We start from the raw sequence: 14,715 nt of genomic DNA, 5'->3' as shown, positions 1-14,715 counted from the left end.
TACAGTTCTGTCTTGAGGGTGTCTACTGCTTTTCCAGTGTCAGTCTGGGACACTGGCCCTCTCCTTGGAGGAGCTATTGGAAGATATTGGCCCTGCCTTCTGGTCCCAGAGGAGGGAATATCCTGAAGAGTAGACTATTCTCCTGGAAATCCTGGAGAATAGGAATTCCCTGTAGGAAACGCTCCCCCCCTCTCTATGGTGTATAACTCCTAATCAGTCTGGAATGCTTTTCTCTGCCAAGTGCCTTAAATTTCGTAGCAAAAAAACTATATTGAAATAGTATGTTACCACATGGCCTAGGAACTTTAGACAAAAATTGCACATCATTTCTCATTTCTAAGCAAATGACTGATGTTAGACTGGGTTTTTAGGTTGTTGAATTTTCTTTTGTGGGTATCAGTCATAGTGAGGTTTACTTTTAAACAGCCTCATTGAGATCAATGGGAATTCCTTAAGAACACATTTAGCTAGGGTGGGGCTTGCCTGTTTGTTTCTGTTTTAAGCTAGGATCTTTGGTAGGCCACTTGCAATTAAAGTGCTAATTTATGAGCTTAAATTCTCCACCTGTATCTTGCCTTTAAAACAAAAGTTAAAAGTAAGTAGATTATTTTAAGTGTTACTGTTTCTGTTACAAATCTTAAATATTTCATTCTATAGTTCTCCAAGAGTGGGGAGAGAGAGAGAGAGAAATAATATTAATTCCTTAATTTACTTGTCTAACTGTTTTTGAAGGAATGGATGTGAATTAACAGTGTTATCCTTTCCTAACAATTATCTTTCGCTACTCTAGCTAGTTTAGTTCTAAAAGACAGTGCCACTGACAAGGGGGAAAAAAAAGAACCTTCCTGGATTTTTTCAGCTCAGCGGTGGCAATGTTGCACTGAACACTAATGAGGGAACCCCCACTGCTTTGCCTGTTTTGTGACTTTTCTATTTCATAATTATTTTTAAAACGCAAAACGACATGAGGTAGCCCAGTCATGCCTCTGCTACTTCCTGGTACCTCAGCACTCACTACAGATGGCAATTTGTTCTTGTAACATATATGTCTCTCTGGCCATTTTCATCTAATTTGTATGGGTTCTACCATTTCCTTTCTCTCTTTCAGGGGCCTTGCTGTGTGTGAGCTAGGGGGTGGCATGACATGCTTGGCTGGGCTTATGGTAGGTCTTTTCTCAATTCCAATTCTATTCAGAGGGAGTAACAAAAGGAAAAAAATGTTCCAGTGCCTCCAACTGCTGGGTCAGAGAACTGTCAACAGAATCAGCTGCAGTCAAGCTGCAGAGTCTTGAGAGACCTTCTAGATTGACTTGCTTTCGTATCATATTGATTTTATGGTTGCCTCGATGAGCAGAAACATTTTACCTCAGTGTAGTCAATATCTCTTGTTGTGACATTCCAGGCCACGTACGGTCTGTCTTTCATTGCCATAGCTGAAGCTCCCCCCCCCTTTTCATATTATAGTCCCCCATTTGCTAAGATACAGGAATAGCCTGGCGAATCACAGTTGGAGCACCATGATATAGCTGCTAATGTTTTGCCTGCATTATTACACCAACAAACATGATCCAGAGCTCTCGGTAATTAGATTCTTTTGAATTAGATTGGCCATTCAGGAGCGTCATTCACTATTCTCTGGGTTCTGAGTCATGTATTCAGGAGATATTATGTAGCAGTGCAGTGCATTAGACAAGTTTTTATGTCTCTACAAATAAAAGCATATTGTTACACTGATTGGCATTTGACAAACCTGTCGTTCTTACACAATGTGTCGAGGTTACAGCCCAATGTGCGAGCATGTCAAAGCTCACAAAAAAATTACCCTTACAAAGCCATCTGCCTGCAATGCAAAGTTATATGAAGGGCATCAGGCAGTCAGACAGAAGCAAGCTGAAAGGCAGAGTGACAGCCTCGTATGATGGCTCTACTAGATAAACAGAAGCCCGCAAATGAAAGCCTCTCAGAATACCATCATCCGCTGTCACAATGCAATTACGGAACAGAATGATAGCAAGATAGAGGCTCCCGCAAATGGAATGATAAAAGTATTGACTGATTTGATTGAATGATTAAAATAATGCAGACATAAAATGAAAAAAGATTGAAGACTGTTACAGAGAAATAGGTGAGGAAGCATGATACTGAAGGCTTGTCACTTCTGTCTTCACTTCCACACAGACAAGCATATTTGCTCATTGTTTTCTATGCTCTTTTCTCCCCCCCCACCCCACTTCCAGGTTGCTATTTCTGCAGATGTCAAAGAAGTTCTGTTAACTGATGGAAATGAAAAGGCCATCAAAAGTATCCTTATTCAGATAGAAAACTGGTTTGTTGGGTTCATTCCTTTTTCACTGAGCAACAATTGATATAAAAGACAGCAAGAGGTGAATATAATAGTGTGTGTATGCATGCACCCACAGCCACACACATATATCCACGATAAGTAATTAAAATATATAATGTTCTTGAATAGATCTACAGTGTTCTCTATAATAAATTCACACTCTTTTACATTAAAAGAATGTATGTATATTTAGAGAGAAAACACCAAGCAGCATGATAAATACCTCTCCCATGCTTTGTAAGTATTCAAAGATTTTGTTCAAATAAGTTCCATTTGAAAAAATGTAGCTGCAGACTTTACAATTAATTACAGTTTGTAGATTTTTCCTTTTACTAATCTATTTTACATTGGTCTCACATAGTAACCTTTTAATAGTTCATAAATGCCCATGCTAGGCATATATTTATCTATTGTCTACCTTTGGTTTATATTAGACCATGTACACGTAATATCACTCCTACTAACTTCTCCCTAAGTTCATATGAGATGCATCCGCACACAGTTATTTATCAATGTTTTCTTACAACAGGGTTTTCCAATATCTACTTTCCATTCTGTACAGTTACATTATTTTAAAAAATGTTATAAAAATATTTTTAAATAAATAAATATTACTGTATTTGAATAATTTTTTATTTAACCTTATTAGTACGTATGCAGGTAAACAAATTTGCACCTTAATACGACTGCAAATTATTCCCTCTCAGTTAACTAAGTGTCTACAATAGCGCAAGAGCTGAGTCCCATAGTGAATATTAATGGCTGTTAGAAATTGAGAGGGAAACACAGAAGATATCTGTTTGCTTTGGTTCTTGACGATAATGACATTTGCATGTTAAGGGCCTTCATTTGGTGGGGGGTATTGTAATGTCAAAGTTATGGAGAAATCTCTTTCTTAGTGTCATCAAAATAGGTATTTTCCTAATTTTTTCTTTAGCTTTGTTGTGAGTTTTGTTTTTGTTTTTTACAAGAGAGAAAAAACGTGTACTTATAACATGCACGCAACGGTAATGCAGGAATATTAGCAAGCAGACTTCCAGAACACTTATGTTCTTTTTGTGTGACCTCAAGATAGCTATATCCGTTTCAAATACTTGGAGAAATCAGGAACGGAAGCAGTCTTAGTCACATACCATTTCATTTTAAATTGTGAGATTCAGGAGGTTTAAAATGTGGGAGGTGGCATCTTCTTCCTCTTTGTAATATTTAGTCTTTATTTATTTATTTATTTAAACTTTCCTGGAATATCAGTCTCATTATGTACAATGTACTACAGTACATCTTACTGTGTTTTGCCTTCTCCCACACCCCTGTGAAAAATCACCCAAAGAAAATGCACAGGGGCAAAATGTTTTTAGAAATCCGTATAGTTAAATCAATATAGGTATTATAGCAAAATGAAGTTATTTAGGCTGCAAGCGTATGCACACTTACCTGGGAGGAAGTCTCATTGATCTCTGTGGGATGTCCTTCCAAGTAAACACATAGGATTGATTTTACATCCACTTTTAGGTTACCTATAGAATCATAAATTGAGCACCAAACTCATCTAGTAGTTCCTCACATGATCCATCATGAGAACTAAGTACTATAGAACAAATTTTAGGAGCTTTAGATTTTACTTATAATTGCATTAGATTACATTTTGGATTGGTCTTACTGACATAACTGTCACAGGATTCATTATTAAACACACATTAGACTAACAACCCATCTCAACCCTTCTGAAATGAAAGGCTATATCAGAAGACAGAACATATACAATAATATTATTGACTTCGCACTTACATGGAAATAAGTTATGTTGCAATCAAGTGAACTCAATTTCATTTAAATAGTTTTTTGTTTTAGCTTCCCAACCTGTTAAAAATACACTACACATTTCACTAACTTTCAGTACCATTATCAGGTTACTTGAACTCAATGAGAAACCTCTAAGTGCACCTGTTTCAAAAATTGTTTCCCTGATTTGGAAGATTACTAAGTGCTTTGTGTTATAGCCTGTTGTCAAGCTATTAAATTAAAACACTCTTCTTCTTTAAAATTAGACTTTACTTTTGTCCTTTAAATTTCTTTGGAACTCTAAATGCCAGTACTACTATAATATCAAAAATATCTTTTTTAAAAGTCAAAATGGTGTCAACCTGGAAGGGGGGAAATCACAGTCAGAAACCAGGAAATCACTAAGCAAGCCTGCTAATTATTCTTAATGGGCAAGATGAACACATTAAGAAACAAATGAATACATCAGTGAAATGTAATTGAAAATCGACCTGGCAGTAGTGCTTTGCATCTGAGCATCCACTTTTATATTATCATCACTGTCATAGTTATTATTGTTGCTGTTATTAGCATTATTCACAGAGGATACCTAGGGGTGTTGCTTTTGTGTAGTCTTGAATTTGGTTGGGGGTGTTGTTGATTTATTTATTCATTTTTTAAAGGAGCCCACTGAGTGTATTATGTCCCATCAGACTTTGATGGGTTTATTGTCAATTCATTTGTGAGAGTAATAATTTCATTTACTAAAGGGATGTCAAAGCTTATGCTCCCTTAATACAAAATCAATAGTATATGGAAGACACGTGTCTGCTTTTGTTTTAACTATTTCATGTTTTTAGCATTCTCACTTCATATTATATAACATTTTAAGGTGACTTTAAAATTCCTGAGTGAGGCCGTTTGACATGCAAATATGAATGCATTCTGTTTAAAACTCTGCCACTTTTTCATATAACCACTTGTCACAAACATACACATCTATATCTATCTATCTATCTGCACTGAAATTAAATTCTACTTGTTAATAACTGCATTTCAGAGTAACATTATTTTTGCCATCCTAAAATTGTATTTTTTAATTTATTTTTTGGTAACCTTATATTTCCCTTTATAAGGCTATCAAGATTTGGTAGGCTTATAAAGGGAAATTTAGTAATGAAGCTGAACATCATATTTATTTCTTCTAAACTTTGAAGAAGTATTGATTTGAATTTCATGCCTCTGGCCAGATCTCAGTGTGAATATGCTATGATATATTTAAAGTATGCATATTTTTTAAATTTGCAGAAGTTTAAATATAGCCCAGAAGGTCCAAATTCAACTAATTAGGCTTTCAACTAAAAAAAAATGTTTATGGGGATTTCTTAAAAGTGATCTGCATGTTATCATAGCTTTATTTCTGATCCTGTATTTATTATTTAAATATTATTAAAATGTGAGACGAATTTGGAGTGCATTACAACTTCCATAATGCAAACAAGTGTCTTAATGTAATATAGCTATTAAGTGTATAATGCATGGGCCTCTAAATAACCTAAGAAAGTCTAGGTTGTAAAGGATTGATTGAGACTGGATGACATAATATATGGATTTCTGCACCATATAAAATATGTTGGCTTCAATCCTATGTCTAGTTATAAACATATGCCATGTAGAACCTCTGTTAATTTCAATAACATTGGTGTGTGTGTGTGTGTGTGTGTGTGTGTGTGTATGTAACTGGATACAGGATAGAAACCTTTATGGTTATGCAGCTAAATCAAAATTATTCAAAGGAGTTTTTTTTTAAAAAAGTATGATTTGGCTTACTTTGAGTGTTTTATTAGCGTATTTGCTCAATTAACTAAATAATACATAGTCATTTATGAGATTAGTCCTGCCCTTTCTTTTCTCTGTGGTTCAGATCATGGCATTATACAGAATGCCATGGAAACATTTCAAAGGACAAATCCAAAGTATAGAGCACTTAAAAAAAAGTATCACCACCATCAACACATTATCTCTACTGTTTTGTGATCATCTATAGCACACACAAAAATATCTGTTACATTGATGAACTTCATTAGCCTGGCCTTCTGAAACTCTCTTGCTCTCAGCTGCGATGAATTTCAAAAATGTGTTTTTTCTTTATAGATGCTGTTTGCATGATTTTCAACTTGATCTTATGGCCACTTTACGGTATCTATGCCAGTCTAACAAATGGGATCACCTACAAATCTATAGGTGTGTCATAATAGCAGCATTGGTTAAATTAACGATGAGTGTGGATAGTGTTTGGTTCATTTTTTAAAAAAGAAATTATTCAAAATTTGCATATGTTTTCATGAATGGGACAAAAAACAAAATTTAAAATATGCAAACGTTCAAGAAAATGAAACTGACAAATTCATCAATTGAGGCAGACGGCTTTTAGTTCTTTGTTCTTAAAAGTTTGGGTTTGGTTCCCTTTGTATTTAGTCATATTTGTGGTGCTGAATCAGGGTTGTGAAACCAGAACAAAAAAAAACTCATGAAAAGTGGGTTACAGGGCTAATATAATCACTGTGTAAGACTTAATGATGCTATTTTAAATCAAAATATAATCACAGAATTAGTGCTGACTTATATACATATGTATACATACATATCATGCTGTGTGAATTCAGTAAGTGAAGACACAGCTCAAGTAGTCAGAAGCCTTACGAAGTGATTATATAAACCCCGTAACCCATTTTTCATGGTCCTTCTTTTTTGGTTTCATATCTCTGTTAAGGGTTGCCCTCTCATCTTCCTTACTGAATTAGGGTTGCTGCTTATTTATTTTGACAGGTTCCTCGACTTTTAACAGCTGCATGACAGACGGGTACAACATGATCTCTCCATGCTGCAAAAAGCTGTAATGATCGAATTTGGGTGGTGTAGATGTGTAAGAATTTCATATTGACCCTGTTCAGACGATGCGCTAAGCCATGATGGTGAAACATTTTGAGCTAAGCATTATGGCTTAACATGTTGTGTGAACCATTCCTGACCATGGTGGCTACATAACCATGGTTTAAACACGCTCACTAACCATTTCCTGCTAAAGGTTAGCAGCCTAACCAAGGCTTAGTATTTCATCTGAACAGGCCCATTGTTAGATTTTTGCTAAGAACTTACCAAAATTAGCAAATTTCTTCATTTAAAAACTTGAAGAGAATGTCAAGTTCTGTTGGGATTGAAAAGAACTTCAATTTCTAAAAAGCTGGAGTTTGTTTTGTTTTTAAATTTGAATGTTGAAGAAAGTGAAACGGACAGATTTGTCCACCACTGGCTTAAACCTTATGTTGGTCAAGGTCAGTAGGCAGGAACAGAGGGAATGAGGACAACTCAGCTAGTATTATCCTAATAATATTCTAGCCACTATGGAGCTATGTCAGCATAAATCTATCTTCTGAATATTTGACAGTAACCTAGATCCATGTATTCAGGATTGTGTGACTAGGCTGTAACTCTAAGCAAAGTTACACAGAAGCGACTTTTGTTGAGTCATGGGGTTGATTACCAAGTAAATGTGTTAAGGGTTGAGGTGTATGCCCACCACCCATCACTTTGCTGCATTCAACTGTAGAATAATAATGGCTCGCCTTGCCAGGAGGAGGAGTATTCCTCAAAGTACATCATCTTGGTGTGATTTCTGCAATTGGATTACAACTGCAAATTCTACTGAGGTTACCAGGACAGATTACCATGTATATCTGTTTAGGGTAGGGATGCTGCGGCAATCTGCCAGGTTTGATGTCCAATGTAAATATTATTGGCCCACTTTGGTAGACTCGTTCTTATGTCTCTAATTCTATCTATTTACTTCTCACCAGGGGAAAAAATATCAGAGCCTGGATGTGTAAACACAAGCATCCTAGTCAGGAGGTAAAGCTTAATGCACATCTGAATGCTCGCTCATTCAAGTGTGGATGTCTATTAGCACTATGTTACTCTCAATGGGATGCACATTCTGATGCGCATTCCCAACCACAACTAGCACAACCTGTCAACATGTGCTGGCCCAGCACTACAACATGCCTAAGTGTGCACATGAATCCCACATGCTCCAAAGTTGTTTGGAACAGCAGATGCTTCACACATTCAAATTATACCTGACAGAATGGAACACGTTTCGCACATCCGTAATTCAGAAGAATTTAAGTAATATTCTGTGACTGAATTGAGTGGGACTAAAATGACTTAATTTCCAGTTTGACATAAATGATTTGTAGATTGGTCTGAGAGTAATGTATACCTTTTTTAGATGGCAAAGTATATTAAGAATGCACTGCAGTTTTTTCAGTTCTCATAACAGTAACTTCAGTATGAGTATACTGTACTCATTAAAGAGTTGCTTCTGCTTTGATGACTTTCAAGAATAAAGGGCCCCAAACACCAGTTCCTTTATTAATTCAAATATAGAAACAATGATATTCCAGTAAAGTCACGACTCAAACACAATTCTCCAAAATATATACCTAATGATATGGTGCAAATCAACATAAAAATGAGTAACCAAATCCAGTTTTATTGCATAGCAATATATAGCAATTACAATACTTACGCTATATCAGAGATTTCCAATTAGATAGCATGGAGGGCAATATAATAAAACATGATTTTATGATACTTTTAAATAAAAATGAGTATTGTGTAAATGAAAATTGTTTTGTTTCTTTTGTAAGAATTCCATTTTGGTTCGATTCCTTTGAAATATATGCTTTACTGTGTCTTGAAAATACAAAAATGCAAATGCTGTGAAAATAAGCACATTTCATTAATGGTAAAATTAAAGGTGCCACCAATTAGGAAGCAGATCCTTTTTAATACAAGCGTTTATGAAAGCTGCAGGTGGCAGGCACATCTTAGAACTGTCATCCCTCCTGTTTGAAAGAGAATGTAAGATGATGGGACTGTTCACATGTAATGGTGGCAAATTGTGGCTTAATTAATTAAGCCATGATTCGTTGTGGTTCATGCCAGGCACGTTCCCCCACCATTTTTCATATGGAACTTCCAATTCAGTCAATCGGAGGTTGCTTCATGATGTCCGAACTCAGACACTATAGATTAATTGTGGGTTAAACAACCCACAGTTAATCTAAAAACTAATTGTCTGCTGTAATGCATGCAGACATAATCTAAAACAGCCTTCACCAAATTAGTGCTTTCCGGAGGTGTTGTACTGCAACTCCTATCATTCTGAACCAACATGGCCATGATTTTTTTTTCTCATATAGAAAATATTTGTTACATTTATATCCCACCTTTCTAATACTGAAATTCAAGGCAGTCTCCCATCCAGTCACTGGTCCAGAGCCAGAACAGCCTAGTTACAGCAAGGGTGCTGGAGCTGCCTTGAGAGCCATTTGTTTCTGGAATGATGGGCTATAAATCAAATAAATAAATAAATTGTCTTCAAAACATAGCCCTAGCAGATTTAACTGATTAACTAATCAAGGAAATTAATAATGTAAATCAGTTAATCTAATAACACTCATACACTTAATCAACTAAGAGACCAATCCTGTTGTCCCTGGGAGAGCAACCCAGGGAACATAGAATTGTTCAGAGTCTCCATCCTGAGGTCTTAGACACTGTTACAAACTCAGGAGGGGCCCTCTAATCTCCAATCACTCTGCCTCACCCCTTAGCTCTGGTTGCTTCCTGAAGTCACCAATATGGCCTCAGGGGAAAGATAATCAAATGTACCAGTAGGTGGGGAGGGGAGGGGAGAGGAAATTTCAGGATACTAGAAATCTTATGGCATCTCCAGCCACAGCATAGTCCTCACCAGCTCAGAGGCCCATCAAGGAAAATTTCATAAAAAGAGGACACAGAGGTGAAAATTCCATCAGTCTCTTCTCCTGCCTTGCTGGCAGCAGCCCGGCAGGGCATTGGATACCCAGAAGCCTCTAAGATTCCTTCTAGAAGTTCTCCTATAAGGATTGTAGTCTTAGGGGAGACAGCCCTCCCCCCTCTATATATACAATAAGAAAATGCCATTTTCTGATCATATAAGAATACGGTAGTGTAAGGCATATTAAGATCTACCAGACCAATTTTGTTCATTTTTGTTTTAAACTGAAGCTTGAACATGTAGATGTGCAGAAAATTTTGGAAGTTTGAAAAGTTCAAAGCTCAATTTTTAATAGCCAAACAGTATGTTAACAAGAATAGCCTCTGTGACAGAAGCAAGAATGGCATTTCTTGCTGTTGCTAAGTTAACCAGTGAAGCCTCTAAGCCAGGAACAAAGATGGCAGCTCCTGCTGGTTGGTTTCTCTCTCCCCCTCCCAACTCTATTAAAAACAAAATGTCTAAGCCAGACAGAAGGAAAAATGGTGCTATCTGCTGTAGCCCCTTCAAAAAGAATAGCCTCTCGGCAGAGGCAAAGATAGTGCCCACTGCCATATTTTTCTACCCCCCACCTCAAACACTCTAGATGCTTTGCGTGAGTAGAAAAGGCTTCCCTTGGTCAGAAGTTAACGAGGGAAAACTTGACTGATATAAAAAGAAATAAAGAGAGGAGGAGACAAGAAAATATTGGTGAATTACTCAACAGGGATGTTGAGTAATGTGTCCTCCTAGAGGTGAGAGAAGAGCCCCCATGGTTGCTATGGAAACCCTCCAGGCCCTCATCTATACCCCCTCCCAAGTGAATGCTAAGAAATAGAATGCCATCACACACACACACTTCAGAAAAAGAAATAAAGGGCAATAATACCCACTAGAATGTATAGCAACCCCCCCAATCCCCTTGATTTCCTCATCCTTTTATCTTCAAATGCCCCCCCCCCCATTTTTCAGAGGGTGTCCTGGCACTAACATCCAACCATCTTTTTCAGGGTGACACACACAGTCCCCTTTGCTCTTTTCCTGTTAGGGCTGGCTAAGCTGAGCCACATCACCCTCATCATCTGCTGATACAGTGACTTAAAACGTCCAACTCCTCTCAGGCTTCCCAATGGATGGAATTTTCTTATCTCTAGAATTGCAATTAGCAGTATGTTTTGCCCTCAGTCTACTAGCACCTATGGTGACATGGGCTTTACAATAGTTGCTGAAGAAACTGTTACAGGTAGAAACTGAATGCTTGGTGGAGTGACATTGTACCATAATTCATAAACTAATTCTCATATCAGAATATTTACCATGAAGCAAATGTGAAGTTTGATTTTATGGATGATTCTTAACACCTATGTTATAGATGTAAATGATATCATCAGAAGAAACCAAAAGGCAGGAGTCTTTAGAACCAAAGCAGTCTCAAGCTGGTAAGATACTTCAAAAAGATACTTCTTCTATATTTGTTTCTGTATGAAATTTACCCTTCTTAAGTAGAGAGATATGAGAATGAAGAGCTAGCTCACTTTCTAACTTGTGCTTGCTTCTCACTTGGAATCAAATGTCAAGCAAAAAATTGTGCATTAATTTGTGAACCACCCAGAAAGCTTTGGCTGTTGTAATAAATAAATAGTGCAGTATGTATTGACTGCACATGTAGTTCTATATTAATCTTTATGGCATTTTTTTAACGTTCTGAAAAGCAAATTTACGTAAACGTTTGCTTCATCATAGTTTCTCTTGTGTAAGGTATGTTAACATCCATGTTAGCTATATTCAAAAACAATTTAATATGGCTGTTATCAAGCCACTTTACTCACCAGTATTTCTACTGAAGGATATATGAAGTGTTCTCTTGAAGTCCTAAAGTATGTGTTTTGCAGGACTGCTCAGTAATTCGTGAAAAGCTAGCATATATTTATTTTCCATCAGTGACTGTTAAAGCTAGAAACAGAATACTGGGTGGAATGTCCTTATACCAGTGATGGGCAGTTTATGGCCTTCGTTATGTTTTGGCCTACAATTTCCATCAGCCCTAGATAGCATAGTCAATGGTGAGAGACAAAGAGAGTTGTATGACAAAACATCTGGAGGGCCGCAAGTTGCCCACCCGTGTTCTGCTTCAGCTAGGTTCAACTCAGCATTAAAGCAAACTGAACGGCAATCCAAAGTCAATATGTAGGCAAAGGTTGAGCACAGAGATATCAGTCCACTATGAAACAGTTTAAGGTAGGAGTAGTCAGTATAAACGCAACGGTCAAAGCACAGTATGACCAGGGAAGTACTTCATTTCCAGGTCTGAGACACAGCTGAGGCCCAAACACAGGAGAGTAGTCAAAGAGATACAAAACACGGTCCAAGAAGCAGAGTTACACAGGAATTCAAAGGTGGGTAAAACAAAGGTTCAGTCACAGAGCAAGGCCAAAGAAATAATGCACTGGAGCGAGAAGAAAGCCATTGTTTCTGGCAGCTAATAAGCTCTGACTGAAGACTTAGAAAACTAGAGATTCCAGGGCCCCACACAGGCCTCAGCTGCAGTTCATTACACACCCTCTGGCAACAGTCCTCCTTGAGAGGAGAACTTTGCTCCTGAGGAGTCCTTTCCTCTTGAGGAGTCCTCCTTTGTATCTGAGCTTTCCTGCCCTTTGAGATGACACTCTTGACTTGAGGGCTAAGTTAGGGTGACCATATGAAAAGGAGGACAAGGCTCCTGTCTCTTTAACAGTTGCATAGAAAAAGGAATTTCAGCAGGTGTCATTTGTATAAATTTCCTCTTCATCACCACAGTTAAAGCTCAGGTGCCCTGCCCTCTTTTAGATCTGGTCACAGTATAACTGCAGTATAGCTCCTGCAGCTTTAACTGTGGTGATGAAGAGGAAATTTCACCAGGTGCTGTATGCATACAAATGACACCTGCTGAAATTCCCTTTTCTGTGCAGCTGTTAAAGATACAGAAGCCCTGTCCTCCTTTTCATATGGTCACCCTAGGCTAAGTGGCTGCTCAGCCTCTGTTTCAGAGGCAAAGTTCCCTACCTCTTGTGGAGATGCACTTGTAGACATCACCCCTGACGATTCAGGCTTCTCTGGGTCTCCTGACATGGTCTGTTCTTCAACATTGTCTATCTCTGAGAGCTCTAGCTCCTCCTCTGAGGAAGATCCCTCCAGATACAACCCCTACTTTACACTGTAATGAAAAGTTGTAAAGTTTTCTTATACTGAGAAAATATAAATTTGAAAGACCGTATTCTCCCTTATGAGGCTGCCCGTGCTTTGAGATCTTCTGGAGAAGCCCTTCTTTCAGTCCCACCATCTTCACAAGCACGCTTGGTGGGAACATGGGAGAAAGCCTTCTCGGTGGCTGCTCCAGTGCTTTGGAACTCTCTTCCTGGGGAAGCTAGGCTGGCTCCCTCCTTGATGTGCTTTTGGAAGCAGACAAAAACTTTTTAAATTTCTTTTCCTAGTTTTAAACTGTATATGTTTTAAATTTTGTAAGGCCGCCTTGAGGCCCAGTATTGGGCATACAAATATAATAATAATAATAATAATGATGATGATGATGATGATGAGACAGACCATTATCCATCCAGATCAGTATTTTCTTTTCTTATCAAAAGAGAAAGCTCTTTCCCAGCCTTCTGAAGTGGAGATTATTTTAATTGTAGATGAATCTGGAACCTTATGAATGCAATGTATGTGCTGTTACTGAAGCAGCAATGCATAATCCTTCATTTTCATCTAAGGGTTCAAATGACACCACGTTTGCGGCTGGAAAGGTTTTTCCCCCTCTTCTCAATTGTGGTTCCTCTTGTTTTGGGTAAGGGTCATAGATGAATGATAGAGAACATACTGTGCATGCCAAACCCTCAGATTTCTAGGTAGGGCTGGAAAAGATTCTTGCCAGAAATCTTGGAGAGTTGCTGCCAGCCTGTGTAGACAGTAGATGGAATGATGGCATTGTTTGGTATAAGGCAGCTTCCTATGGTCCTCTTTTCCCTGCTTGTAGGCTTCCCATGGGTATGTGGTGGCCACTGTGGGATGCTGGACTAGATAAGCCTTTGGCCTGATCCAGCGGGCCTCTTAGTTGTGTTTGTTAGGTTTCTCTGGATGAAGTGGAGCAATAGACAGCAACATCCTAGACGTGGTGAGGTAGGTGTCAAGAAGCATCAATGGCATGAAAACAGCCGACCTTCTGTCTTTATGACAGAAGTAGCAAGGGGCAGATCTGGATCTCCCTGTGTTAGCTCAATTTAGCATTGTATCAGCTCATTTTATTAACTCAATGATGACCCAGTGCCCAGAGCTATTGGAGAGTTGCTAAGTGTTTGTTAAGGAGCAAGTGCTTTTTTTGTACAGCAGATCCCCAGTTGTCCTATTATTATTATTATTATTATTATTATTATTATTATTATTAATTTGACAGTGCTTCCATATCTTGGCCCTCAGTCTTGATCGCTTTCTTGCCAGCAGTATATCTTTCTGTATGTGGCTGTTGGTTGAGCATATTGCGGATTTAGATTCTGATCTACTTACTCTATCCTAGATCAGTGTTGTTGATGTCCAGTTGCAACCTGCTCTGAATTTTAAGGCCTAAATGGAATGGCAATAGATTGAGCCCAGAATTAGTCATACTTAAAGTAGACCTATTGAAATCAGTGCAGTTTGTTGATTTTAATGGGTCTGCTCTATAAGTCTGGATCCAACCCAGTAATGTGAAAGACTGGTAGAAGTAGTAACTATCTCT

The 14,715-nt window shown here is 37.9% G+C and overlaps 1 protein-coding gene across 1 annotated transcript in view; it reads left to right on the top strand.

The window, feature by feature from the left end:
* CAMKMT (calmodulin-lysine N-methyltransferase) overlaps positions 1-14,715 on the top strand; it is a 288,183-nt gene that overhangs the window by 238,445 nt on the left and 35,023 nt on the right. The window contains exons 5-7 of the mRNA XM_063123984.1: positions 1,109-1,163; positions 2,238-2,301; positions 11,338-11,404. Of these exons, the coding sequence (XP_062980054.1) occupies positions 1,109-1,163; positions 2,238-2,301; positions 11,338-11,404 (186 nt within the window). The remainder of the gene's footprint in view (positions 1-1,108; positions 1,164-2,237; positions 2,302-11,337; positions 11,405-14,715) is intronic.

Source organism: Elgaria multicarinata, chromosome 4, assembly GCF_023053635.1.
Source record: "Elgaria multicarinata webbii isolate HBS135686 ecotype San Diego chromosome 4, rElgMul1.1.pri, whole genome shotgun sequence".
NCBI lineage: Eukaryota > Metazoa > Chordata > Lepidosauria > Squamata > Anguidae > Elgaria > Elgaria multicarinata.
Note: the sequence above shows the minus strand (reverse complement) of the source record. Positions and strands in the feature narration are given on the sequence as shown.